The sequence below is a fragment of the Fusarium odoratissimum genome (assembly GCF_000260195.1).
Source record: "Fusarium odoratissimum NRRL 54006 unplaced genomic scaffold supercont1.13, whole genome shotgun sequence".
NCBI lineage: Eukaryota > Fungi > Ascomycota > Sordariomycetes > Hypocreales > Nectriaceae > Fusarium > Fusarium odoratissimum.
Window position 1 is genome coordinate 226,752 of NW_022158699.1, and position 26,529 is coordinate 253,280.

General features: G+C 48.7%; 12 protein-coding genes across 12 annotated transcripts; 5 read left to right on the top strand and 7 right to left on the bottom strand.

Moving 5' to 3' along the window:
• Nucleotides 1-92: 92 nt before the first annotated feature.
• Nucleotides 93-1,406, bottom strand: FOIG_08455 (uncharacterized protein). The gene is made up of 4 exons (XM_031208492.1): nt 1,253-1,406; nt 1,156-1,202; nt 1,072-1,109; nt 93-1,015 (listed from the first exon to the last, which is right to left on the bottom strand). Exons 1-4 carry the CDS (start codon nt 1,329-1,331, stop codon nt 454-456), a joined length of 726 nt encoding a protein of 241 aa, XP_031061498.1. The 5' UTR covers nt 1,332-1,406; the 3' UTR covers nt 93-453.
• A 1,959-nt stretch (nt 1,407-3,365) lies between these two features.
• On the top strand, nt 3,366-5,192 carry FOIG_08456 (uncharacterized protein). Its single transcript, XM_031208493.1, has 4 exons — nt 3,366-3,689; nt 3,748-3,959; nt 4,009-4,219; nt 4,273-5,192. Exons 1-4 carry the CDS (start codon nt 3,429-3,431, stop codon nt 5,047-5,049), a joined length of 1,461 nt encoding a protein of 486 aa, XP_031061499.1. The 5' UTR covers nt 3,366-3,428; the 3' UTR covers nt 5,050-5,192.
• FOIG_08457 (CMGC protein kinase) lies at nt 5,178-6,496 on the bottom strand (the record flags this gene model as incomplete). The annotated part of the gene is made up of 3 exons (XM_031208494.1): nt 5,178-5,905; nt 5,960-6,008; nt 6,077-6,496. The coding sequence occupies 3 exons, from the start codon at nt 6,494-6,496 to the stop codon at nt 5,178-5,180; spliced, it is 1,197 nt and encodes a 398-aa protein (XP_031061500.1).
• Nucleotides 6,497-6,772: 276 nt separating this feature from the next.
• FOIG_08458 (uncharacterized protein) lies at nt 6,773-7,796 on the bottom strand (the record flags this gene model as incomplete). Its single annotated transcript, XM_031208495.1, has 3 exons — nt 7,208-7,796; nt 7,048-7,149; nt 6,773-6,966 (listed from the first exon to the last, which is right to left on the bottom strand). The coding sequence occupies exons 1-3, from the start codon at nt 7,704-7,706 to the stop codon at nt 6,773-6,775; spliced, it is 795 nt and encodes a 264-aa protein (XP_031061501.1). The 5' UTR covers nt 7,707-7,796.
• Nucleotides 7,797-8,254: 458 nt separating this feature from the next.
• On the top strand, nt 8,255-9,052 carry FOIG_08459 (uncharacterized protein; the record flags this gene model as incomplete). Its single annotated transcript, XM_031208496.1, has 1 exon — nt 8,255-9,052. The coding sequence occupies one exon, from the start codon at nt 8,255-8,257 to the stop codon at nt 9,050-9,052; it is 798 nt and encodes a 265-aa protein (XP_031061502.1).
• Nucleotides 9,053-9,551: 499 nt separating this feature from the next.
• Nucleotides 9,552-11,075, bottom strand: FOIG_08460 (uncharacterized protein; the record flags this gene model as incomplete). The annotated part of the gene is made up of 2 exons (XM_031208497.1): nt 9,552-10,583; nt 10,677-11,075. The coding sequence occupies 2 exons, from the start codon at nt 11,073-11,075 to the stop codon at nt 9,552-9,554; spliced, it is 1,431 nt and encodes a 476-aa protein (XP_031061503.1).
• Nucleotides 11,076-11,811: 736 nt separating this feature from the next.
• FOIG_08461 (acetoacetate decarboxylase) lies at nt 11,812-12,672 on the top strand (the record flags this gene model as incomplete). Its single annotated transcript, XM_031208498.1, has 1 exon — nt 11,812-12,672. The coding sequence occupies one exon, from the start codon at nt 11,812-11,814 to the stop codon at nt 12,670-12,672; it is 861 nt and encodes a 286-aa protein (XP_031061504.1).
• A 303-nt stretch (nt 12,673-12,975) lies between these two features.
• FOIG_08462 (uncharacterized protein) lies at nt 12,976-14,723 on the bottom strand. The gene has a single exon (XM_031208499.1). It carries the CDS (start codon nt 14,490-14,492, stop codon nt 13,161-13,163), a length of 1,332 nt encoding a protein of 443 aa, XP_031061505.1. The 5' UTR covers nt 14,493-14,723; the 3' UTR covers nt 12,976-13,160.
• Nucleotides 14,724-15,226: 503 nt separating this feature from the next.
• FOIG_08463 (uncharacterized protein) lies at nt 15,227-16,770 on the top strand (the record flags this gene model as incomplete). Its single annotated transcript, XM_031208500.1, has 4 exons — nt 15,227-15,382; nt 15,440-15,767; nt 15,818-15,991; nt 16,046-16,770. 4 exons carry the CDS (start codon nt 15,227-15,229, stop codon nt 16,684-16,686), a joined length of 1,299 nt encoding a protein of 432 aa, XP_031061506.1. The 3' UTR covers nt 16,687-16,770.
• Nucleotides 16,771-17,865: 1,095 nt separating this feature from the next.
• Nucleotides 17,866-20,330, bottom strand: FOIG_08464 (uncharacterized protein; the record flags this gene model as incomplete). Its single annotated transcript, XM_031208501.1, has 2 exons — nt 17,866-20,004; nt 20,061-20,330. 2 exons carry the CDS (start codon nt 20,328-20,330, stop codon nt 17,866-17,868), a joined length of 2,409 nt encoding a protein of 802 aa, XP_031061507.1.
• An 807-nt stretch (nt 20,331-21,137) lies between these two features.
• On the top strand, nt 21,138-24,308 carry FOIG_08465 (uncharacterized protein). Its single transcript, XM_031208502.1, has 11 exons — nt 21,138-21,456; nt 21,514-21,684; nt 21,734-21,885; nt 21,939-22,297; nt 22,350-22,510; nt 22,565-22,825; nt 22,875-22,983; nt 23,037-23,402; nt 23,455-23,818; nt 23,868-24,006; nt 24,062-24,308. Exons 1-11 carry the CDS (start codon nt 21,312-21,314, stop codon nt 24,244-24,246), a joined length of 2,412 nt encoding a protein of 803 aa, XP_031061508.1. The 5' UTR covers nt 21,138-21,311; the 3' UTR covers nt 24,247-24,308.
• Nucleotides 24,309-24,559: 251 nt separating this feature from the next.
• FOIG_08466 (uncharacterized protein) lies at nt 24,560-26,374 on the bottom strand (the record flags this gene model as incomplete). The annotated part of the gene is made up of 2 exons (XM_031208503.1): nt 24,560-26,214; nt 26,265-26,374. 2 exons carry the CDS (start codon nt 26,372-26,374, stop codon nt 24,798-24,800), a joined length of 1,527 nt encoding a protein of 508 aa, XP_031061509.1. The 3' UTR covers nt 24,560-24,797.
• Between the last annotated feature and the right edge of the window lie 155 nt (nt 26,375-26,529).

Below are 26,529 nucleotides of genomic sequence, written 5' to 3' on the forward strand. Positions count from 1 at the left end.
CAACTACCAAGACTCTTGGCCCTCGGAAAGCTATGGATTTACCCAGCGGTCTCACGCACACAGTCAGAACATCGTCATTCAAGGATAGTGATTGGGCTTTGAACTTATCCAAAAGGAACATCGAGGTAGCCAAGCTGCCAAGCAAGCTTGTGGATGTGAGAAAACTACTTGGCGTGGAGAAAACATCAAACCCCAGGGGGAATGGAGATCGGCAGACGCGACCCACCTGGATCTCTTAACAAATATGAGAATTAAAATGGTTCTCTTCAACAAGAACCTGGGGAAAAGACAGTGATGATTATAGTCAATGGATAGATAATATATTGCTAAATACTATTCATCGAGATATATCTAAGTCTTGAATGCCAATCAGCTGAATGAAAACTCGACTGAACAGGGTAATTAGCCTAAATTCACCCAACCTCATTTCGCGCCCATCCCTTATCGATAGCATCAGGTATTCCTCTCCGTCCAAGGTCTCAGCCCATCCAGGAATTTAGTATGAACGTCTCCATCTCCGGTTATTCTCAGCACCTCCTTGTACTCCTTCTCGCCAAGACACTGGAAAAACAGCAAAATACCCGCCCAGATGAAATCAGCATAGCTCACTACATCGCCCAGCAAAAACGGCCCAGAAGTATTCTCCTCCAGCAGGGCCGTGATCTCACGCGCGAACGGCTCCGCTCTGTCAAAAGCTCCAGGGGAGTGCTTTTCTCCGTATTCGTAGAGAGGCATGCCGACGTCTTGTAAACGCGTGGCGAGGAAGAAATCGATGCTCTTTTCACCGATGATGTTTTTGGCGACGCCAGGGACGTAGACTGGAACCATTTCTGTCATGAATTTAATCATTGATGCGCGAAGGCGGTCTTGCATTGGGTTGTTCAGGTGTACACTGGGCTCAGGGTACTTTTCCTCGATGACGTCGACGATCTTGTAAGAGTCCATTATGTATGAGCCGTCAGGCAATTGAATTGCCGGGCATGTGAAGGGTGCGCCTTGTTCATTTGGGGATACACTGAGTACCAGACTGTTACTGAAAGCTCAATTGACGCAACTGAGGTTTGTACTCACTGTTCACTAAGGCGCTCCTTGATTTCGGGATATTCAAGCTACATACGTCAGTAAAATTATCATGGAACTGCTCTGAGAACTTGCCCATTCGGTCTTATAATCGAGGCCTTTATAATTGAGAAGTAATCTCGCTGCACCTCATGTTAGTGCCGAGCATAGTTTGTTAATTATGGAGACTGACTTCTCCAGGTATTCATCGACCAGCAAACCTGGGGCGACCTGCTGGGGATATCGAAAAATATGATTTTGTTGGTGGACATGCTGCTGTTGGTCTCTGTCTTTCGATATGTGATATGATGTTGGTCTGTCTGTTCAATGCCGATGCAGCCTCACGGGGATAAGTGAGGGAATTCACTGGCTGATAAGGTACCCAGGGATATAAATAGTAACAGGGTCATTATCGTGTGATTAATCAGCAGGTCAAACGCGGGCCAATTACACAATGGCATCATATCTTCCCCTCACGCGATGGATGTTAAGGCAATCCTTCAATGCCAAAAACAGCAGGTCAGAACGCTGCGATGTTGTAGAATACAGACAGATTAAGTGTCTCTTTTTAAGTATCTAATAATAGACCCAGGGTTGTAACAACAGTTATCTCACTGCATATTCAAGTCATTAACACTCACTATTTTACTAGTGCTTCTATTACCCTTTGTTGCATACCTTATCTAATTGTTTAGATCAAGCTCGATGCTAGCACCATGAGCAAGTAGTAGCATGCTCTTATAATTAAAATGGCTTACTCAGAATAATAGGGCTATCTTCATTGGAGTCTTCCTAATTATTCAGCTTCTACTACGATCGCCTGGTAGATTGATACCCACTTCTTCCGTCTTAAAGAGGATTCTGACAACTTCTTCATCAGCAAATTCTACTGCACAGGATAAAGCTGTTCCTCGTGAACTCTGTTCATTTGCATCAACCTGGCTAGTTGCCAAAAGAAGCCTGACCACTTCAGCGTGATTATGGACTGTTGCATATGCCAGTGCTGTTAATTCAATGTCGCCTTCTGCACCAGAATCTACTTGGTTTATGGTAAGTAATTGTTCTGTCACAGTTTCGTGTCTAGTTTCAACGGCATATATGAGCGGTGTCCGATCCAACTTATCAACTATATCTGCTGGTACACCTGTCCGTAAAAAGCTCGCCGCCTACATGGCTAATCCATAGAATGCAGCCTAGTGCAGCCTTGTTACTCAGGGTCACCGATTCTAGGGTACTTCCTCGGTCGATTGTTCAGAACAATGGATATGGCGGAACCAGGCCTGTTGGTCCTGCTACTCCTAGTTATATAGCTATATGGGCTTAGCTTCTGAGAGATGAGACCTTTGGACAGTGACGACAACTTTCGAAAGCGTGATTAACCATGTGTAGCGGCACGGAAATACCATAAATATAAGTCACCACGCTGTCTAAGCTTATAGCCACCGTCTACATAGCAGGATTAGTGAAAATAGGAGATGAAGAGCATATGCAATAGCAAATATCATCTGGAGTAAGAGAGCAAGTAAAATAAAATATAATAAAATAGTATTTTCACATATTAAATAGGTGAGCATTAATAGGTCTTGACATTCAAGCATCCAGGAGAACAGAGTTATCCACACCCTGGCCCTAGGGAGCAGAAAAACTTCTGAACTTCAAACTAGGCGCTGAAAATAATTAAAATAAGATCCAGTTGGTTTACGATAATTCACCCAAGCCTTTCTATCACTTAGTATCGAATTATGACATTTCTTGCCTCCCATGTAGGGCTATCCCGCGGCCTGGCCTTGGCCTGCCGACGCGCCCCGACCCCTGCAGATCAGATCATGTCTCCATACTTTTGACGCTGTGGTGCAATAAAAAAGCAATCAGAGGCCGCCAAAATCATCAGACCCTGGTTGTGGTGCCTGGAGCACAGCCAGTTACGCGCATTCTGTTACCGCCCGTTTACTAGGTACCCGCCCTGTCAGCGGAATCTTCAACTCAATGGCGCCGGCAGTTACTCTAGTTATTCTATGTATGCTGAAGTTACCGATAGAAATGAGAAGAATGTGGTAATCCAGGACTTGAATAATTAGATATAGTGCAATGACTTTGCAGGACTTCAACTCAATATCTGCCCGTTGACTCAGTAGGCAGGTAGACAGGCTAGGCATAGCCACGCCTTTGCCGCAATTCTGAGACATTTGTGCATGGGGATGCAGGTAGCCTCTCTTGTCACCCATGAAGAAACATGACGTGTGCGTGTTGGTCGTGACCCTGCAGAGGAGTTAAGTAACCCAGGACAGACTGTTGGTCCTGTCAATTCTCATTCCTAATTAATCTCTTTAATCTGTGGCCCGATCATCTGCTACTCTACTACGACGCCCATGACATCGAACCAGACTGAATTCGTTGGATGGACACCATCGCCAGACGGAAGAGGCACCTACGATATCATTGTGACATGCCTAGTCACGACATTTTTATGCTGTTGGACCTCGGTTTATCCCAACATTCCCGCGCCGGAAGATGGTTTTTGGAGCTCGACTAGAGATAAACTTGGACTTGCATGCTTGGGATTGCTTGGACCTGAGTTTATTATAGTGTTGGCTATTGGGCAGAAATCTTCAGCTCGGAGATCTGTCGCCGTATGTTATGCTCTCATTTTGGACTACTGTCAAAAGGCAGATAACTGATCTTTTGTAGAAATTCAAGCAAGCAGGATATACAAAATGGACCATCACGCATGGCTTTTTCGCCGATATGGGTGGATTTGTGCTTTCGGCTAACGGTCTCCGACGACCGATACCTCTCAACGCCGAACAGCTATTTTACCTTATTAACAAATCGTATGTTGAGTACCCTAAGATCAGCGACGATGAGCTCAGAGATAGGAATAAGTCTGATGGACTAGCAAGGTCAGTGCATTCGTCTTAAACATGCAGTATCTCGCACTGATGCCTCCAGACTTATAACCCTCTGGCAAGGGACTTGGTTCGTCATAACCTTTATCGCGCGACTGATTCAAGGACTTCATGTGACAACCATGGAGCTCACAGCAGTCTCATTTGTTATTATTCTCTTTGGAACAGCATGGTGCTGGAAAGACAAGCCATCTGATGTAGGGACGACGATTACTGTCCCCTGCCTTACCACGATGGAAGACATATTGATACGCGTGAGTAATGGACCCCTTGAGCAGTTTCAACAATCAGACTTATACAGGTATAGGAAGGACGTAGTCTAGATCAGCCATACTACCAAACCCCATTAGACTTTATCAGCAGAGACGAAACCGCGCTGAATCTCGCTTGGCAATATTACAACGAACTCTCGCGCAAGATCCTCTTCTCTCCTTTCTCGCGACGCGTCAAAGAATTCCCATGGGACAGGAACCCCGGTGACATATTCCTCCGTATGGACTTTGATCTAGAACTAGTCGGTGTCGCATTCATCTTCGTCTTCAGCGCCGTCTTCCTAGGTGCATGGAACTTCTCGTTTCCCAGCACTGTTGAACGAGACTTTTGGCGCGTAGCGAGTGTTTACATGCTAGCTTATGGCATGTTTGGTGCGCTCTGGATGGAATTGTGCATGTGGATCTTCATACCGCAGTATCGACTTGCTGAAGGTCTGGAATTGAGCCTTGTTGAGCGGGATCTGGATCAACGACCGCATCCTGTGAGAAACTGGCACTATAGGTTCCAGAACTGGAGAAGGAGTCGATTTAGCAAGATCCGAGGTACCACAGATTCTGATGGAGAAGGACTGACATCTCAACAACCGAAGAAGGGCATTTTTGCTTTTCTGAGTAGGTCTTATAACATTTCGCAGGGGAATGACCCTCACTTGGGCGTTCAGGTTGGATTTCTGATAGTCACGTCTTTCCTGTGCGCCTCTTACTGTGTGTTTCGGGTATTCATCTTTGTTGAAGATTTCATTGGGTTGAGAGCGCTACCGCAAAGTGCTTACCAGACGGTGGAATGGGCAGAGTTCATCCCTCATATATAGAAGCGGCTCATGTCAGAATTGGGCACTTGACGATACTGAGGATAAATAGACATTGAGTTGCTCCAAATTTAAGGAGTAAATGGTACAGAACTTATATTTTAGTTAAGTAAAGCCTGTTAGCAGGACAGCTATAGTCTGAACCATTCATGTCTAAGAACCTCCTCTGCACTAAGCCGTTCTCGAGGATCATACTTGAACAACCGATACAGCAGATCCGCCAACAATTTCTGCTCAGCTTCAGGTGTTTCAAGTGACTGCTTCGGTCCCTCTTTGTACTTCTCACCCGCATCGAAGATCTCGATTGGTTTGCTCAGTGCCACCTCGAGGGACCAGTCCTCTTCATCACGAAGCCATTTCCCATCGGCGTCAAAATACTCTTCGCGTGCCTCCCACTTCGCCCACCACGATTCTGGCAGCTTGCAAAAGAATCTGACTATCTCTGCCAGTAACTCGTCTTTGTCGTAGATCATGTAGAACAGCGGAAGTTGCTCTCTGATCTCGAATAGGGTGCATCCAAGAGCCCAAAGATCACAGGCGGGCCCAAACGCATCAGGGTGTTCAAGAAGGATTTCTGGTGGTAGGTAATTCTCTGGGATGCCGAGGTCTTCTGGGGGTGATGAGAACTTGAACGACTCGCCAAAGTCGATGACACAAATCTCTTCTGTGAGGAATTCATTCCCGAGTTGGGACATGTCCGCTGGCTGTACAAGGTACTTTGGGCTAGATGATGGAAGGTCTTCTCCTGATTCTGTCTGCACCTGGACTTCCTCGGGACGCCCTAATAGGGAGAGTAGCTCTTCCTCAGAAAGGTGATCTAGGTCGGCCAACTTGACTAAGACATTGGATGGACGGAAGTCTCGACAGGCACATGTTAGCAGCTTTATGAGGGCCAGTGTCAGTCAAAACTCACCTCCGTGACAAATCTGATTCTTATGTAGGAAGTCCAATTCTTGGGTTGTCTGATAGGCAAATTTCCGTAAGACAGCAGCAGGGTCCTTCACTTATGTGTTCCATTTGGTCCCTCAACGGAGAATGAGTCAAGCGGAGACGCGATGAACTGGGCACCAGGCATGCATTGGTCGAGATCCGCCAAGCTGAATTCAAGAATCTCGTCGGATTTCAAATCACTGACCATGACTTTGAGGGCGATATAACGGCCCTCTAGTGAGTCCCGACAAAGCCATACGGTGCCGAAGCCTCCATGGCCAAGTTTGTGAATGACTCGATATCCATTTGATGAACCAAGGATGTCTCCAATATGAACAGGATGATAACCACCTTCTTGGTAGTCTTCCAACGGTTCCATACCCCAATTTGAGCCTTTGAGATATGTGCCTTGCGAGGAGGTTGCCCGAACATGGTGGAGATCGCCAGAGTGGTTAATTGTGCTTTCATCCTCAAATTGACCTTGTGTAGAATGAGGATCATGCGGGGCCTGTGAGTCCATGGCTTATTCGGAAAAATGGAAGGAGCTGTGGCACAATGGAATAGAGCTCTTAGGCACGAACAACATGTGCATGCGAGGCACGAACGTACAGTCCCAGTATCACCTGACACAAAATGAAGATTACCCCTCATGTACACTCAGATCCTATTGGTCACCAAGGTGAGCGATATATCATCTAGTTTACCAATAAAGAAACATCAAACCGATGTCAAAGATTGCTCGCTATCTTCCTAGCTGCTGCTTCGCCAGCAATCCAAAAGGACGGTTGTATAAAGATCAAGTCACCATGTAGCCGCCATCAACTGGCAATGCAACACCGGTGATCCACGTCGACTGTTCGCTTGCGAGAAAAATGGCCGCTTTAGCAACATCCGCCGTCATGCCTAGCGTGCCCCAGGGATGTCGAGCAACAATGGCGGCGCCGAGCGTCTCATCTTGCAGCATCACTCGATCCATCTCGGTCTTGATGACTTGAGAAAGAATTGAAAATTAGTCGATGCAGGTCACGGATACGCAAACAGCAGTGTAAGGAGTCGGGCCCTGGAACTCACAACCGGGACAGATGGCATTGACGTGGATCTTGGAAGGGCCATACTCGCGAGCAATGCACTTTGTCATTTGAAGGACTGCAGCTTTAGTGGCGCAGTAGGAAACTATAGAGCAATGCACGTTGGTCAGCACGTTAACACCTTGCCGCTTTGTCAGACTGACTATGCTCAACTTCTGGCTTCAAGCCATACACAGACGCTATATTGATGATCCAGCCCCGTTCTCCTGTTGGCCATGGTGTCTGGCGAAGAAATTGACGGATGGCATATTTGCAGCCCAGGAAGGCCGACCTGGCATTGACTGCCCAGGTAGTATCAAAGGTTGAATCATCGGTATCGGCAACGAGCTTCGGCCCAAGCCTTCCCTGTGACTCGAGTGAAATGCCTGCGTTGTTAACCAGCACATCCAGCCTTCCAAATGCCTCTACTGCTGTATGAATAAGGGATTGGACATCTTCTGAGCAAGAAACATCTGTTCGGGTATAGATAGCTTGACCATCTGTCTCATTGTTGATCATGTCAACAGTGGTCGTTGTGGTGCCCGGGCTATCAGAGCGGAGATCTGCGCAGACAACTTTCCATCCTAGGTCGCCATAGTTTATAGCTATTGCTCGACCCAGTCCTGAAGATGCACCTGTTACAATTGCAACTTTGTGGTCCATTCTTGACTGATGATAGATGTAAGCGTGATAAAAAGAAAACCCAAGAAAAATGCCGACGTGAGCGATAGACTTGATCTTTTCATGCAGCTGCGACTCTATAGAGAGATTTAAGGCAGCATTAATTAAAGCGAGACAGTAATATTTAAGTAGACCAAATCAGTTAACTAATTGCTAAGCGACGAGTATGGATTGTTCTAGCTCACCACATCTCGCACTTTGATCAGATTAGGATTAGTATTAATCACTTGAATTGTGACCACCCCAGAAACGAAGATATGCAGCTTTCTATTCGCCACGTAATCGGGTTTCGCAATAATACCATATCGAGCTAGTCGGTCAGTAAGCTCCGGAACAAGTTTGCCAGGAGTATAAAGTTCTGCAGCACGCGAGACGAAAATAACCATCTACTTGCTCAATCTTGTTATCGCGCTGGCTCCGCTACTTCCTCTTACCGTCTCACGCTACCTCGGCTTCGACACGATTCCTTCTAGTCCCTTCCAGGTCAAGACGTTTGGTTTCTTGGTAATCGTAGGCCTGGATATTTGGATATGGATCATGAATTCAGCGGCAAAGTCGCCCTTGTGACTGGCGCAACAGGGGGCATTGGCTTCGCTTGTGCACGCCTCCTTGCATCAAAGGGCGCCAGTGTCGCTCTTCTGGACCTAGTCGACGCCACAGACCAATCCCAACGATTGAACCAGCTCTACGAGTCTCGAGCAATGTCGGTAAAACTCGACATCACTGATAGTGGTGCTGTTGAAGAAGCGGTGGCCATGGTCGTATCGTGGAAAGGGCGCCTTGACTTTGCTGTCAACGCAGCGGGCATTTTGCCTGTTGGAGTCAATGTAGATGGCATCGACCCTTTTATCTGGCGTCGTGTGATCGACGTTAACTTGACTGGGACATTTAATTGCATGCAGCACGAAATCCGTACGTTTCTTGAGCTCGGAATTCCAGGCTCCGTCGTCAACGTCTCTTCTGACGCCGGGGCCATTGGCACAGTAGGTTGCGCTGCCTACGTCGCTTCCAAGCATGCAGTCAACGGCCTTACTAAAACGGCGGCACTTGAATACGCAAGGAAGGGCATCTGTGTCAACGCTGTAGCGCCTGGGAATATCGATACGCCCATGCTGAGCCGGCTTGGTATGTCGGCTGAGGCACTGGGACACGCGACACAGCCTTCAGGGAAATTGGGAAAGGCCGGGGATGTGGCCGATTTGATTGTATTCTTGCTTTCTGAGCGGGCCGGGTTCATGAATGGGTCTATTGTAGCCATTGATGGTGGCACTACAAGTGCGGGCTACTCCAACGGCGATGCATCACTGGTATTTAAGGCAGTACAGTGAGAAAGCCACCGCACAACCGTTATAGACTTAAGACACCGTCTTACGAGGAATCAAAACTGATACTTTAATACGTAAACCTAAACTATTTCAAAGTGAGACGAGAACAAGGCAAAGAATATGAGTTATTTCAATCTCTCTCGAAAGGTCACGGCTACGAGTCGAGACTGGGTTGCGCTTAAAGCAAAAAGCGAACGTAGTTTAAAGGATACCCTGATAGTGAATGATGACATCATAGCAGAGTGGTGCTATAGATGGCCTCTTGATATTGAATGAGTGAAGTCCTTGGTTTTCCGGAACAAGTATAGACACTCGAGTCTGTTTTCAAAGATAACAGACCTCAACATGGTAGAGAAGCGACAAGTCTTCCATCTCCACCAACAAGGCAGTTTCTGAAATGGGATTATGCAATGCCAAGATTATGTTTCAGCACCTCCGTTGTATACGTTGCCCATTCTATCCTATAGTAAGGAACATCTGTCAGCAACCAGCCAAACCTCATTCAATCGTACTGCTCTGGCTCAGGGGTCTCATATTCTTTGCGGCCGAATGCAACCCAGTATAACAAAGCATACAATGAAACTCCTACAATTACACAAGACACGTAGTTCATCAACCCTGCTTGAACCGGGATGAACGAAGGGAAGCAATAGAAAACAAGTGCAATCGCAGTCCAAAGCAAGACAACGATATTCGACACCAGACCAAGCCTGGGATACCAGAAGGGGCCTGGGGTGATGTTCGACCGGCCATACCATAAGAGGCACGCGATGCAGGTAGAGTAGGTTATATACTGTAGGAGGATACCGCCGGAAACCAGAGAATTGAAAGCAAGCTGCGAACCCATGTAGATGCAACCAAGGACAGAAGTCCAGCAACAAGACCAGATATGTGCAAAGACTGGAGTACCATAAGGCTCAGGGGCAATCTGAGAAAGAAATCGATGAAATGGAAATCCCTTGTCTTTGCTGAAAGCCCAAGCAATGCGTGATTGCCAAGTATGGATGCCGATTATAGCGCCTGCAGCAGATATCAACACCAGGCTCTGAAATCCCAGCGCTGCAGCAGTGTTGTGTTTGAACGCCTCTTGAAAGACCTGCAGCGACGGCGTGCCCGAGCTGGCAATGTCACTGACCGAGGGAGCCGACAAGAAGAGCGCAAGGATTATAGGAAGTCCAGTGGCGCTGCCAAGAGCCACTGTCACCAGGAGAGCTTGAGGTATGTTTTTCCGAGGATTCGGAATCTCGTCAGCGAGATGCACTGTGGCATCGAGACAGGAGAAGGCCCAGTTAGGGGCGTTGAGCCCGATCAAAAAGGCCACGCCATTCGACCAGCCCGAGATGTTGTATAGATTGACAAAGAGATTATCTGCAGATTGCTTGTGTGGACTCGCAGCCAAAATGCCGACAAATACAATTATCACGGTGCAGACGGTGAAGACGAGGAGGAAACGGCTGACCCAGGGGAGGACACGTTCAAAGCAATTGAAGGTGAACGCCAGCAAGTTCAGAACCTGAAACCCCACGAACCCCATCTAAGGCTTATAATTGAAGTCGGGATGTGTCACAGACACCATGGCAAAGATGGAGGTAGGCACGGCGAGGCAGACTGAAGCACTGGTGCATACAGCCCCAGCCCATCCTATAATGCCAGTGATATAAGAGAGAAAGCGTCTGTGTTTTGGAGGAGCTAGAACAGCAACCCAGAAGTATTGACCCCCGGAGTGAGGTAGAGCCGATGCAAGCTCACCCAGGCTGATGGCAACGCATACAGCGATGACTGCCATGACTAGGAAGCCGTAGATGAAAAGCGGGGGACCTCCGAGAGCGACGCCGCTGGCGAGACCCACGATGAGGGTAATGGCTGTATTGGTAATCGAGTGACCGATGCCCATGGCCGTCCAGACGGTGAACGTCTTCTGATGCAACTGAGTGTGCGATCCATCCATGATGGAGATGCTCGGTGACTGGTGCAGCTGGCTGAGCTGTTGGCTCTTTCGTTCCTTTGAAGGGGCTTGTGTTTCCATTGTATCGTCGCTATCGCGTAAGTAGAGAAGAAAGAATCGGTATGCAGTGCGAATAGGAGTTATGAAGGATAAAGAGATCAGAGGTTGTTGGTAGACAGACCTGTGGCAAGGCTATGCTGTGTATGATTGGAAAGCGCCGTGTTTAAATAGACCATCTCAGGGTGTTAACTAGGTATACAAGTATCTGGTGGTTAAACTTTGTATTGCTAACATAGGAGATTGGGCTACCAGGATTGAGCTGAGAGGAATCGAGGGGCTCGCCAGTTGCTGCAATCCCTTAAGCCACGATAGTCTATTATCGGTGCATCGTGGAAGATACTGGGGAAAGCCTGGAGTCGGACACATCCTTGACACCGATCGCTTGTTATTGGCTGGAGATTGTGGTGGCTCGTGGCTCTTGGGCTAGCGGAAAGTTTCGTCGCTCAGGGTTGGACAAGAAATAGTACCTAGCTCAGACCCACGCTATGGAGAGGCTCGCACATTGTCCAAATTGGGATAAGACGCTGACCCATCGCCAGGGATCAGCATCGTGGACATATGAGTCTAGAACTTGTTCGCATTTGTTCCAAAACAGTCAACTTTATAGGCATCTTGGAATGGTCAGAATGATGAGCGACTTCCGAACCATCCAGGTTAGATAAGTAGTCTAGTTTGTTCCACGTCAAGTTACCAAACCCCTATCCCAACATTCACCTGTATTCGATTACGCCCTAGTTAATCAACAATCACGATCAAAATGTCGTTCGTTGCCTCCCAGGAACAAGTCCGTGCCTTTGAAGAATTATCTTCCAAGCCATCTTTCTCCCAAGAAGCCATCACTGTCGACTTCACCACCACCCCTGAATATGTCCGCAGCGTCCTGCCGCCCGGTCTGGAGCCCGGCGACACCCCTACCGGACATATACTCATGGCTACTATGGAGAGCAAGTTGTGCGGAGAGTTTGACTGCGCTATTGTGAGCCTCGACGTCAAATTCCGTGGCAAGGCCGGCACCTTTATGCTCGAGATCATCATCAGCAACGACCTTCCCGTCACCTGGGGTCGCGAAGTCTGGGGCGAGGCCAAGAAGACTGGCACTTGTCGACTCTGGCGATCTGGAGACTGGCGTTATGCCTATGCTGAGCGCAATGGCGTTCGCCTTATAGAGATCCAAGCCAAGTTCGGCCAAGATCTCGCGCCAGGCATTCGCGACTCGGTCAACTTTGAGATCAAAGCCTATCCCCACGCTCAAGGCAGGGGTCTCCAATGGGAGCCTCTTGTCAGCACCCTCCAAGTTCGCGAGCACGATGTCCACCACTCTGTTGGCGATGGCCGTCTGGTCATTCGAGGTACCACTGCCGACCCCCTTCACAGCATTCCAATCGAATCGGTCGGCCATTTCAAGTACACCACTGGTCGGGCGGATTACACTGTCGTGTCTGTCGACGAACTTGGTGTTGGTCAGGCCTATCTACCCCATCTGATCGGTCGTCACTACGAAGATGTTCGAGTTCACAAGGTGGGAGCTGAATGGACTGGGCTCAGGGACGAGGAGGTAGAGGCGGAGTCATTCCCTGTACGGAGATTCAACACACCGGGATTCAAGAACTTGAAGTAGATATCAAGGGAATCAAAGTATTTATTTGAGTCAGGGTCGTGGGAACTATACAACCGTGCTATATATGAGAGCTATGCTTCCTTGACTGAGCCTTCATACCGCACAAGTAAAGGAACAAGTCTTATGTAGGAGAAAAACAGGCCCCAAGAAACAAACACTAGACTTTGAAATTTATCGGTGCCTATTCTGACATAGTAAGTAGGCATTGTAATCAATTGAGCTATGTGAGGCATGGCGTAAGGTCCGTTACCAGCAGAGATGGCTATATGGAGTACCTACCTATTTTGGTATAGCCTCTGTCATTTTTCTACACGGTAGAATAGTATGTGTTACACACCAGCTTGCAATGGAGCGGAAATCGGGATGATGACAGCTACGGACTTTCTGGATTGTCCTTCATGGTATTTTGCTTACAAACAAGTACAATGCACCGCATCTTTCGCCGTGTGAGCCGCAAGAAAGATGTACTAGCTACATATTATCACAATTTATAAAACTGCCAAAGACCTTCCTTGATGTAACATGACCTCTAGCCAGGACACAACGATTCCCATTTCTCTTAACTCCCAGATCTCTCTTACAAGCTCGAGCCCACGGTTATACGTCTGAACTCGAGTGAATCGAGTTAGTCTCTGGAATGTGATTTCTACTAATGCTCGCTCCTCCTCAAATGACGAGGGCAATTCGGGTCCAGCAATGGTAAGCAGAGGCCCTACCCAGTTCAATAGAGGGTGGCCATCAGGAATACATCTCAGAACGCTCATCGACTCGAATACCATATCAATCAAATGCATGTCGGTCGTAGTTCCTATTCCTCCCAATTGCGTTGCGTTAGCCTGGTAAAGCATGATAAGGCCGATCTTTCGATAGCCTTCAGATAGCTGTAAAAGTATTTCCTGATGGCTGATGGTGGTTGGAGGTGTCCATTTATACAACCGTGCTTCTATGTCACGGAAAGTCGACATGCAGATCGACTTGGAGTCAAGGACGGATCTGAAATAACGGCCTGCCTCTGAGATGAGGGGACAAAGAGTGCTCGAGACGCCAGTGACAGGATGGATGAGAGAGTCGAATGGCGGTCTTTGCATTGCATTCAGGACTGAAGCAGTAGACCCGTACGAATCCCCGGTTGGCACCAAGAAAGATGTGAAAGCCTCACAGTAAAGATAAAGTCCAAAGAGATAAAAGGCAAACGAATCTGTGGGTGCCGAGTCTGCGAGCGACTCGATGGTGTTGCTGATGCCACTTATGAACATGATGCCGGCATCGTTTCCCATTGGATCAAGCCAAGCTGAGGAAACAAATAAAATAAGAGAGGAAAGAATGGTTGTACGAAGGAGGGTCTGCTGCTTCGCTTGCGATGTCTGCAATCTGTCTATCTCGTTCTGCAGCGACGAGATGGCCAGTCCCCTTGTCTGCAGGGCCGATGCCAGCTTATCCGGTTGAAAATAGTGCTGATGCGCTTCCGAAACGCTCTCTAGCGTGTGTCTCAGGGCTTTGGAATGTCGCAGCCAGCCGGAAAGCGCATACGAGAGGGGATTCGTAGGCGGGTAGAAGATGGCCATGGACAAGCAAGCGCTATCATACCAATGCCTAAGAGTTGCGTTTTCTAGAGCGCTGGGGGCCGAGGGTGTCCGCTCGTTAGACACCCACGGCCTCTCGATCTGCCAGGTATCGTGGCTGAAGTTTCCAGTGCATGTCTCTCTGCGTTGTAAACAGCGTGTGCAGATGGGCTGTCTCTCGTCGCATTTGACCTTGCGACGTTTGCACTGCTCGCAACCACTACGAGACTTTGTCCTTGGCTTCTTGGGCGCCTGCATGGTCTTGGAGGAGCGGTGTCTGTCTGATGAGGTCTCCGAATGACGAAGGGCATTGTTGGTTGTGTTGGAGAATCTGGGGCGGGGTAGTACAGCCTTTACTTAGCCATACTCAGTGGAGGCCAATAGCGAGAGAAGCCAACAGACCTCTGCATCAACAACCTGGTTGCCCGCCTCAATCATCGAGAACTTGAAGACAAAGAGCATTGTTGCCATTTCAGCTGCAACGGCACTTGATTGCTACCGGTATTGGATAGAAATATCACTGAGACCTTTCAACGCAAGGCAGTGGTTGAGAAACACGTTGCAATATAGTGCATGATAGCGAACCCTTTTATCATTACAAGTGAAATGCAGACTGCAACTGTGCAGTCAAGCTTCTCCGGTCAATGAGGAACTCGAACAACTTTTGAATTGAAGTAATGGAAACGCAAGCCTTCTTGGCATAGGATGAACATGCGGAATTTGCCAAACTCAATTGATTTGTATGCAGTATTGGGGAGGATATGTTGATCACTGAGGGGTTGATGTTTTCAGTGGAGTGAGACGAGCGAAACCATTGGATAGTGCTTGACCCGACCTGTAACATATTGACAGCTGTAACCCCGCCTTTTCGGAGCCCGCCGAAGGTTGTTATCTGCCATATCTTATCAGCAGCATTTAAACCAGCAACAAAACTCAAGGACAACAAAGCAAAGCATCACAAGACAAACATACAACAATCCAATTACTTCAAAATGGATAGCGATCTGAAGTACCTCCTCTCTCTCCAAGCCGTCCGAGACCAAGCGTCCAAGGTCTTCGAATCAGCGAAGCAAGGGAACCTGAAGCACTTCGACTATGACGAAGGCCGTATGGGAGCGGTTGCTGATTATGTGTCCAAAGTCATTGATGTGAGCAATACCATGAGCACCAAAAATACACCAGAGCTGGTATTGACAACTCTCTAGCGCGACTTCGGCCCTGATAAATACGACACCATTCCCCCTCACGGTCGCTGGCAGCATTTCGAGGTTGGAGACGTCGCACGAGTCGATGCCCTCGTGAAGCGATGGTCAAGTGAAGATGGCATTGACCAGACCGAGATCACTCGACGCTTGGTCGACTTGTTCTTTGTGTCGGTTCTTCTCGATGCTGGAGCAGGCGATGTCTGGCGGTTTAAAGAGCCTGAGACTCGACAGGTCGTTGTTAGAAGTGAAGGTATTGCTGTGGCGTCGCTTCACATGTTTACAGCTGGATCTTTCAGCTCTGACAGTTCTCTGAAGGAGAAGGTCGATGGTATGTTTTATGCAAGGTTCTTGTTTTCTTGGGCTAATTGGCTGTTGTAGCGAAGGGCTTGATTGAGCTGCAAGACAGCAACTTTGAAGAGCACTTCCAGGTGTCGGCTAGGAATCCTATGGTAGGAGTGTCATCGCGAGTGAAGTTGCTTCAAGCTGTTGGCTCCAACTTGTTGAAGCACCCTGCAGTTTTCGGAGAGCTTGGCCGTCCAGGAAACCTAGTTGGTAAGTGATCACAGATAGGCGGTGAGCGTATGTAAGGCTGACGCGGTCGTACAGACTACCTCACATCAAAGGCCTCTGGTTCCAAGACTCTTGACTACGAACAGCTTTGGTTCTGCTTACAGGACCTCCTCATTCCGTCATGGCCCGGAAACCGCACCGTCTTCGATGGTCATCCCATTGGAGACGCATGGCCTCTTGAAGTACTGGCTGAAATTGCAGATAGTAAGGGCGATAAAGACCCCAAGAGCAAAATTCAGCCGTTCCACAAGCTCACACAATGGCTGGCCTATTCACTCTCCGTCATCTTTGAGAGACAATTGGGTTTCACCTGGAAGAACATGCATCTAGGCACTGGACTGCCCGAATACCGAAACGGCGGATTGTTTGTTGATCTCGGGGTCCTGAAGCTGAAGCCTGACGACTTGAAAGCTGGAAAGGAAAGTTCGGGACAAGAACTTCCGCAGTTTGAAGCCTCTGACGATGTGATCGTTGAGTGGCGTGCTCTGACTGTTGCGCTGTTGGATGAGCTGCACAAGATGCTCAAGGAGAAGTATGAACCTCGTGGAGTCAGTTTGAGTCTTCTTCAGATGTTGGAGGCGGGAAGTTGGAAGTCTGGACGGCTTTTGGCTGCGGAGCTGCGACCTGAGACTAAGTGCAGTCCGATTCTGGTTATTAGTGATGGTACGCTGTACTAGTAGCAGTCAGCTAAGGATAGTTTGCCCGGTTGAACGACGTGTAGCTAGTAAATAAAAAGGCTCCAGATGCAAAGCAATTCAACCTTGTAAATGCTCACTTATGCAGTTGTTCAGAAGCCATGGCAAATCGGACGGAGAGGTCCGCCGGATGTGGCCGGGGCCCGCTCAGCCGCAGAAAAAACTATCACATGGGAGAATAGATAACAAACTGAGTTATGGACTGATCAAAAGTACAATATGTACTAAGCGCCAGTGAGAGCCGCTCTACTTCTGCTGCACATATTGAATCAGTAATATGGAAGTATCAAGGTATTCGAGCTGTTTGGATTAACGCCAAATTTGACCTATATATTTGGTCAATTTTCTTTATGCCAAGGCGCATTCCTCTATAAACACGGTAAGCAGACGTTGAATCAGGTTGCTATAAGAGTCCGGTTTATCAGCTCCCCAAGTCAAAGTACCAGTCGAAAATAGCATGCGTTTTCTCGAGCGATAAGTTACCCCATCAGCCCCATGTCGGGGCTCAAGCGTAGGACTAACTTTCGCAAGTAAACACTCGACTCACAAAGCAACTTATTTTTCTTTGCCTAATTTTCCAATTTTTGAGCCAGATTCCTATACGAATTGATTGTATTTGTGCACGGAAAGTCAAGTTGCGCCTTGACTGCAGTGCCCAATAACAGCCTCGGCGGCCCCGAGGAGAAACTTTATAGCACTCTTGAAGGTTATTGCGTCCCGTCATCCAACCAAGTATGAGTCAAGCGTAATTTATTGCTGTATGTGAGTCATGAAATGCATTTCGTATAAAACTTCAGCAACATACCCTTCCTCTCCTCTTCACCAGCTTTTGTTCCCCCATCACCCCCCACCAGCCATAATGTCACAGCAAAAGGAGTCCACTCCCCAGGGGCTCGACACCTTCGGCCATCTCCCAATAGAGATGAACGTCAAAATCATGAATTCAACTTAGAGTTAGTTCTCCTCTTTCACCTGATTGACTGCTCCAAAGTCTTCTCATTGCGCACAAGAGATATGGCATCTAATGGCTCTTTTATTAAATTATTTACACGGCGATTCACTGCTGTCCTAAGTTGTCTACTTAATTAAACTCGAAGGTAAGCCGCACCAAGCTTATAATACAATATTGATAGTGAATAACTATAATAGAAGGCCTATAAATCAAGCTCGGGTTTGCTTGATAGTGATCTTCTCGCCACAAGGTACAGTGAACTTGTCACCCTTGACAACTTTTCCGTTCACCTTGATGACACTCTTCTCGAGAGGAGTAGGCAAAGGTCGAGGAAGGTAGACAGTACCATTGGTGTTACCATTCTTAGGCGCGCGAACAGTCATCTGCAGGAGACCAGACTTGAACTTCCAATCGACCTCAACGTTTCCATGCTCAGTTGGGACCCGACCCTTAGCCCACTCCAGACCCAAAGTCAGAGGCTTAACATCCCACTTCTTGTAACCAGGTTCAACGGCCTGAACACCAAGAACATGTCGACTCAGCTCAGCAGTAGGCCCAGAAGCCCAACCGTGGCAGAGAGAGGTGATTATACCCAGACCAGGTGTACCATCGGGGTTAAGAGTCTCCCAGAAGCAGTTGGTGTAGTTGGCGTGGGAAGGGTTCGCCATGGGGGCCCAAAGGCTCCTCAAGAGACGTCGGACAATCACATCATCGTCCGACTCGAAGGCTGCGCGGAGATGGTAGGTGGAAGAGTAAGGGCTGATCTTCTGAGCGAAACCAGCTTCGGAGGTAGCGTTGCTGAAGGCCAGAGGTCCAGCCTTGAGCTGAAGTTCCTTGTCGAGAGTGGATAGCAGAGAGGTGGCTGAGATGTTGTGGCTCTGGGGAATGCCGGCAAGGATAGCGAGGGCGTTGGCGTCTTGGGCGAAACCGGTGGTGATCTCGTTGGAAAGAACATAAGCTTGGAGGGTATCGTTCCAGAGGTTGGAGTGAATCGCTTTGCGCAGGTTGTCGAGGCGAGTCTGGTAGACAGTGGTGTTGACACCAGCGTCCTTCAGGAGGGCATGGGTCTGCTGCAAGCTGTAGGCATAGAGCGCGTTAAACTTGGAGCTGGCGCCGGTCTGGGGAGGGTCGTAGTAGTTCCAGTCTCCAGTGAATGCAGGGTTATCGAGTGTGAAAAGACCATTCTTTGACTGGGAATGCGCCCAGTCCAGCATAGCCGTAGTACGAGGAGCCCACTCCTTAGCAAACTTCTTGTCGCCCAAAACCTCGTAGTTCTTAGCAAGGGCATTCAGGAAGTTGAACGAATAGCCAATAAGACCAGTGATGTTGACGTCCAGGAGTTCCTTGAGGGGCTCCTGTTGGATCTTGGCGGTCGGGATGAAGAATCCGGGCGTAGCCTGATAAGAACCCAGGAGGTCGAGAGAGCCCTCAACGAAAGACTTGCCGTAGGTACTGGCATAGGTCGAGCCAAGTGCGACGTCTAGGTCGCCGGTGTATGCAATTCGGTCGCGTCTCGAGCCATCAACGATAGTATCGGCGGGGTTCGTTCCCATGAAGAAGTCCTTCAAGAAGCTAGGATCCGTCAAGTTGTTCTTGTAGATCTCAGTACCATCGAGAGTCGCTGCCTTGAGGTTACGGAAATAGGCGGAGTGACCAAGAGGAGCACCGAGGCCGAAAGAGCCGTAGAACTTGTCTGTCTGGCTGAAGTCGAGAACAGTCTTGTTGTTGACGAGAATGGAAATCTCGGTCATGTTCACCTTGGCATGTACAGAGATCCACTCGCCGAGCTTTGCATCAGCAGAAGATGGGATCGAACCGGACTTTGAAGCACCTGTTGCCGTGACCTTTCCAGTCTTGACGTCGCAAGTAACCACGATGGCTTCGTTGAGAGTGTCCGACAGAACGGAGAAACTGAACTCCCCAGTAACAGGCTTGACCTGGAAATCAAGCTGGTAGGTAGTCAACTGAGCGGCCGCAGCACTACCCAGAGCTTGAGGCGCAGAACTTTCAACAAGAGATCCTTCCTTAGAAACCTGCCAGAAGTCGGGGATAGTGTCCTTGGGAATCTCGGTGAGCTGAGCGGTCCTAGCGCCCGTGAGCCAGATGCGGTTAAAGTCCTCGTTAGAGCATTCGAAGCCTCCGGGAAGCTTGGTAAGGGGCGTGGTGTGAACGGTTGGTTTCACACCTACCTTTCTGAGACTCAGCTCTCCATGCGAAGAAAGGTTCAGTTTCTGGTAGCGGAAAGCTCCCTGGACAAGACGATTGTTGAAAGTCTCGCGTTTCGAGATGTTGTATCGGTTCACACGGTAGGTATCCATGGCAGCAGCCAGAGGAAGAGGTCCATCACTCTGAGAAGATTAGAGTTAGTCTGTTAATACAATATCTAAGCGCTGCATTTACATACCTGGTAGTTGCTAAAAGCGAACTTGGACTCTGCATAGGTGAGCTCAAAAGTCGAGGTATCACCAGAGGCAGAGACAACCTCAAAGGTAGGATGCCCCTCGACATTCTCGCCATAATCGAGAATCATGATATCAGGCTTCTTTCCATCAGACGAAAGAGACACAGTTCCTTTGGAACCGTAGACAACTGCATTCCTGTCCGCCCTTGCAACTGGTCCAGCCAGGGCTGAACCTGCTACAAGCAGCAGCGACGCCGTAGCTTGGAGAAGCATTAGGATGTGTTTGTCTTAAAAGATAAATAATAAAAGGAAATAATATAAAGAAAGATAGTAGTTGAGATAAGAGATAAAGAAATGTTTAATGAATGGTGTTGTATTAGATCTAGTTACCAGAGTGATTGCCTTTACTTATAACTAAACTTGTATGCGCACATCGGTATTACATCTTCCATCTCCAGATATTTTTTGCATGATGTAATGAGCCACTGTACGGAGAAAACCGAGCCCTTTCATTTAAGCTCTGACTGTTCTGGTGGAGGGCCAAGAAGTGTGTCTTGTGAACGAGGTTTTCGCAAAGAACGAGGTTCGTTGCTGAAGTATTAAACGAGGAACGAGGTTCGCTCTCTTAGTCGAAGCCTTAACAAAGTGGGGTTCACAGAGTTTTACCGTCTTCTGGTCGAGTCTTGAGTCAGTTTCCATTTTTCAGATCTCATTACTGAGTTTCTCGTTGCTGTGTCGATTGGCCATGCATGTTTGGTGTGCGAATTCCGAAATTCTGGTAATTTGTATTGCCGAGAATTGGTAAGTCAGACCCTTATTTCACATGATTGCTTTCGGCATTGTCAGTGAACTTGTACTCAATCGGTCTTTAGCTCAGATCAAATCAGCACTAACTCCAATGTCTCCAACTCCGGTCTCAAGGTTCTAAGCCACAGCTCCCCGAGGGCAGGATCAGCGGAGGCCTTACGAATTCTCGGTCTTTTCCCCTCCACCCCTCATGATTCGTTCCCAAAGTCGCTCCCCTACAAAGAGCGAGGTTTGCTCAGCCCGCCAAGGTGTCATGCGTTGCGTGTCATATCTCGGTGTTTTAGCTTTGACCGCTGTCTTCAGACGGTGCCAAGTTGTCCACCTAAATTAGTCTACACTAGCCCCTTGGGCCCTCTGCCGTAGCCCGTAGCTCCCCGCTCGTCATATATTACCTACGGTACTTTGCATCCCCATCTACCGAGTCTCTATGCTAAATCCGATCAAACCATGTCGAAATCAAGATCTCAATCTCCATCCAAGGGCAAGGAAGCGCAAGACACTGACAATGTCTTGGACGTTCCTTGGGATGCACCACCTCCGTACGAGCTGCATTCCTCAGGGTCAGTCCTCGCTAGCACGTCGCGCGTCAACGGTACGATTGACCCCTTTTTGTCCTTTTTGAAGCTATCGTGATGCTGACTGCGCCAAGACCATGGAGGGGTCGATATTGAGTTCTCGTCGCTGCAGCCCGACGAAGTCAATCGCCTTCTTCCTCCAGACAAAGCCCAAGAAATTGAACCAACCACCAGCCTCCCTGCAGCTGCCCCCTCGGGGCCGTGTCCAGCCCTCAATGTCGTTATTCAAGTTGTTGGCAGTCGAGGTAGAGTCTGACGACCTTCACGTTTTCTTCCGGAACTAAACAGATTTAGGCGATGTTCAACCCTTCATTGCCCTCGGCGTCGCTCTCCAGCGTTACGGCCATCGCGTGCGATTAGCCACTCATGATACCTTCACAGATTTTGTCCGTTCCTCCGGTCTGGAGTTTTACCCCGTCGGGGGAGACCCTGAAGATCTCATGGCTGTAAGACTATCGACCTATCTCCCAATACCCAAGTACTAATTGCATGGCTTTAGTATATGGTCAAGAATCCCGGATTGATTCCTTCCATGGAAAGCCTTCGTGGTGGCGATATCGGCCGAAAGCGCGTCATGATCCATGATATGTTGAGAGGCTTTTGGAGCTCTTGCGTCAAACCGGACCTCGTATCGAACCGTCCCTTCGTCGCCGATGCTATCATCGCAAACCCGCCGAGCTTCGCACACGTCCACTGCGCTCAAGCCTTGGGTATCCCGCTCCACATGATGTTCACGATGCCTTGGACAGCGACAAGATCATTCCCTCATCCTCTAGCCAATATTCAGTCTCAGAACATGGATCCCAGGGCTTCCAATTATCTCAGCTATGGCGTTGTTGATCTAATGACCTGGCAAGGGTAAGATCTTATAGCGACCTTTGCTTCCTCGTGTTGATGCTAACCGTCGCAGACTTGGAGATGTCATCAATGCTTGGAGAGTTAGTGACTTGCATCTGGATCCTTTGGCTGCTGCTGTTGGCCCCGACATCGTTGGCCTCATGAAAGTACCATATACTTATTGTTGGTCGCCAGCTCTAGTTCCAAAGCCAAGTGATTGGGGAGAGAGCATTGGTAAGACTTTCCCAGGGCATACCGATTTGAATAGCGTGCTGATTTATCCCCTAGATATTTGCGGATTCTTTATGCGAGATGAACCCTCCTATACACCTCCCCAAGACCTTGCAGACTTCCTGGCAAGAGGACCACCACCAGTATACATAGGGTTCGGAAGTATCGTCATTGATGACCCCACGGCCCTAACAAACATCATCAAAGAGTCTTGCAGGGCTGCAGGAGCCAGAGTAATTATATCTCGGGGCTGGAGCAAGCTAGGTGGAAATGACCCTAGCACCGACTCTGTCTTCTACTTGGGCGATTGCCCCCACGGTATGTAGTCTGTCCCAAGTCAACTGTGACCTCTCTGAGATTATGGTAGAGTGGTTGTTCAAGCGCGTTGCTGCTGTTGTCCATCATGGCGGTGCAGGTACTACGGCCTGTGGCCTCGTCAATGGTCGACCGACAACTATTGTGCCATTCTTCGGCGAGTAAGTTTCTTCTCCAATCGCTTCTACAGATAACTGTAGTAACATCTTCGCAGCCAGCCTTTTTGGGGAAGTGTCGTTGCGTCCAATGGGGCAGGTCCACCGCCTATCGCCTACAAGAGCATCTCCGTGGATAAACTCACTTCCGCAATCAAGTTCTGCCTCAGTCCGGAGGCCCAAACTGCTGCCAACAGGATTGCGTCGCAGATGAGACAGGAGAGAGGTGTTGAGACGGCAGTGAACTCTTTTCACCGACATCTTCCCATAACCAACCTCACTTGCGAGCTCATACCTCACAACGCTGCTAAATGGCAATACGAAGGCAAGTCGAAGAAGGGTGATAATGGCCATGTTAGAATATCGAACGCAGCCTTGAAGATTCTGCTGGACGCCAAGAAAGCCAAGTTGACAGACTTTGAGCCGTGAGTTAATACCAATGCAGGTATTGCTGATGACACTTACTTACGCATTCAGACTTCGACCGAAGGAATACCTTGTTGAGAACGAACGCTGGGATCCTTTGACCGCTGGAGCCTCGTCAGTTCTAGGCACCATGACAGACTTCACCTCTGCCCTTGGAGGTGCATTCATCGACCCCTTCAAAGATGTAAAGCGCGTCCGACCAGATGGCACTCGTCGCTCAGCAGGTACAGCGACAGCAGTTGCAAGCGGAAAGGCTCTTCAGGGCATGACAACCGCTGTGGTGAAGGGGTCGCTCGTGGATGTCCCGTTGGCTCTGGCTGAAGGACTTCGCAATACGCCGCGACTGTATGGAGAAAAGGTCCAGGATCATGGCCCTGTGACAGATTGGAAGAGCGGCGGCACAGTTGCAGCAAAGGTATGTGTCACTACCTGTGAAGCTGGAAAGAGATACTAACATGAATTAGAACTTTGGAGTTGGCTTCTACGAAGGCATGACTGATATTGTGACGAAGCCGATGAAAGGTGCCAAAGAAGAGGGTGCGTTGGGTTTCTTCAAAGGAGTCGGGAAAGGATCTCTCAACATGGTGGCAAAGCCGGGCAGTGGTAGGTCTACGATGCATATTAACTTTCTGTGACATGTGAGCTAACAACGCTTCAGCAATGTTTGGATTGCTGGCGTACCCAGCCCAGGGAGTTTATAAGAGCGTTAAGTCTATGAAGACGAACAAGGCGAGGGAGTTGGTCGCAGCTGGTCGGGTTGAATCATTGTCTGATGGACATGCTGGGTCACTGCAGCCAGATGCTGGCCAAGTTGTTAGACGATTCCAGGAACTAACGGCGTAAATAAATATACTTGATGTCTCTTGGCTTTAATAGATAAGAATTAAAATTATTCAATTTGAGCGTTTTAAAACTTTATTTTATATTTTCGTGTTAATGTATAGCTTGGTAGCCTGGAAGAAGGTTATATTCCGCCAATATTTTCTGGCGGTATAGGGTGAATGCTTATTCACTTCAGCCCTTGAGGCTCTTAAACGAGTTTTCTCGTTTATCGTTTAGTAAGTTTGACATGAACGACATAGTGGGTCCCGCCGATCCACTGGTGAGATCCACAAGTATTTACTAAAAGAGGGCGCGACTTTCAACCTCGTTGTTAATATTTTCATTCAACATTGGCGTGACAGCATCAATCATTTCTGCACTCAAGTGGGAGGGTTGAACATAAGAACAAGAGGATTTATTGCAATCTCTTATCTGTCTCTACTACCTGGTCATTCCACTTCATTATCCAGTCAACATTATTTCCGAGTCCCTCGTCAACATTCGTGACGTGGCTGTATAACCTCATCCTGCCTGTCACCTAAAGAAAGCCCCCAGTTTCAACAGACAACGTCTTAGACAGACTCCTTACCATCTGTATGCTCAACAATGGTCGAAGTCTTACCCTCAACCCGAGCGGAATGCATACCAACTCCACCACTGGGGCCATCAAAGATCCAGGCAATCTCCTCTAAAGAAGGACCCTTTGTCTCCGGGAAGACGAGATAGACTCCAACAAACTCAACCATGACCCAGCCGACGAAGATGATGTAGAACTTCCAGGTAATATCCTTTAGGCCAATAGGCACGACAAAAGTTGAGAGCATCATGAAGCAAAACTGGACAAAGTAGAAAAACGACAATCCCTTGGTTCGCATGCGATAAGGAAGGATCTCAGGGATGTAAAGACCAAGGTTACCGTTGAAACCGAGGTTGTAGGCGGGAGAGAAGAGGTAGAGGAACGCAACGACTGTATACGCGGCAGCTTTGTTGGTGTTGTCCTTGGCGAACACAGCACTTCCTGCAGTGATGCAAATGTCGATGACCCAGATGGCAGCCAGCGACCAGAGGAAAAGTTTACGACGACCGACCTTGGCTGGCAACGTGGCGAAGTAAATGGCACTGAACCAAGAGAGCATCTGATTGGTGGCGTTGATGAGAGTCTGCTGAAGATCCGAGTTGAGTCCGACAGAGTGCAGGATGGGCGAGAGATAATATGAGACAAAGGCGTTACCAGACATCTGTGAGCAGATAGCGGCCCAGACCATGATAAACATGCGCCTGCGGTTACCAGGAGTGCTTCCCAAGTCCTTGAGGAAGACAAAGATGTTGTTATGCTCAGATGCCTCTGCACTCAGCGTCTCAAGAATCTCATTGTACTCAAACTGAACAACAGGGTCAGATGAGTCACCCTCGCCATGGTACTTGGCGAGCATCTGAAGAGCCTCATCGTTGCGACCCTTGCTGACGAGCCATCTGGGCGACTCTGGGACAAACCAGACAAAGAGAAGCTGGATAACGGAGGGAAGGCCCTGCAGCGCTGAAGGAATACGCCAAGATGCAGTGCTGTCAATGCGGAAAGTACCAAAAGTACACCAGCCGGCAATGATGGATCCGACAGAGTAAAAGGTGAGAAACAGTGCTGTAGCCGTACTTCGCTGAGCAGGGTGCGCAATCTCTGTGATGTAAGGAGCACCAACTCCAGCAACGACAACGCTGCCTGCGCCGATGATGACTCGTGAGATGATAAACATGGCAATATTCATAGCAGCGCCCTGGATAGCTGCACCAATACAGCAAAGAGCAGCGCCAGTAGCTAGACCCCATCTTCGTCCAAAGTTATCGGCCGCGGGGGAGATGAGAAACGTGCCCAGGATACCGCCGAGGGGGTAGGCGGCGTTGAAGAAGCCCAGCATAGCTCCCGTTGGAGTGCCGAAGTAAGTCTGCCAGTGGGTGACGGACTGCAGACCGTTCATCATACTTCCATCGAAACTAGACATCACATTAGCTTGAATGAGAGGATATGGGGGATGAAGACGAACCCTTGAGAAAAGATCGACAGAAGTGGGATCATCATGAGAAAGTTCAGGCTGCGCAGATTGGGCGATTTCCACCAACGCTTGGTATCAACAGGCGATGGTGGCAGAGCCATGGTGGTAGTTACTTCTGAAGAAGCCATTGCGAATACAATAAGCACTGAAGCAGAAAAGTAAAACTCGGTGCGATGCCAAGGTCAAGATTGAACGACTGGGATGAGAGCAAGAGTTTGATGCTGGCTCAGCCCAAGGCTATATACATCTCTCTCAC

Bases quoted from the DNA above. Each gene is read 5' to 3' on its own strand.
- FOIG_08455 (XM_031208492.1), bottom strand. From the start codon at position 1,331: ATGTCCACCAACAAAATCATATTTTTCGATATCCCCAGCAGGTCGCCC. The intron at 1,203-1,252 runs GTCAGTCTCCAT...CATGAGGTGCAG, and splicing joins GTCGATGAATACCTGGAGAA to CGAGATTACTTCTCAATTAT. The intron at 1,110-1,155 runs GCAAGTTCTCAG...TGACGTATGTAG, and splicing joins TCGATTATAAGACCGAATGG to CTTGAATATCCCGAAATCAA.
- FOIG_08456 (XM_031208493.1), top strand. From the start codon at position 3,429: ATGACATCGAACCAGACTGAATTCGTTGGATGGACACCATCGCCAGAC. The intron at 3,690-3,747 runs GTATGTTATGCT...GATCTTTTGTAG, and splicing joins CAGCTCGGAGATCTGTCGCC to AAATTCAAGCAAGCAGGATA. The intron at 3,960-4,008 runs GTCAGTGCATTC...TGATGCCTCCAG, and splicing joins AAGTCTGATGGACTAGCAAG to ACTTATAACCCTCTGGCAAG.
- FOIG_08462 (XM_031208499.1), bottom strand. From the start codon at position 14,492: ATGCAGGCGCCCAAGAAGCCAAGGACAAAGTCTCGTAGTGGTTGCGAG.
- FOIG_08465 (XM_031208502.1), top strand. From the start codon at position 21,312: ATGTCGAAATCAAGATCTCAATCTCCATCCAAGGGCAAGGAAGCGCAA. The intron at 22,298-22,349 runs GTAAGATCTTAT...TAACCGTCGCAG, and splicing joins GATCTAATGACCTGGCAAGG to ACTTGGAGATGTCATCAATG. The intron at 22,511-22,564 runs GTAAGACTTTCC...TTTATCCCCTAG, and splicing joins TGATTGGGGAGAGAGCATTG to ATATTTGCGGATTCTTTATG.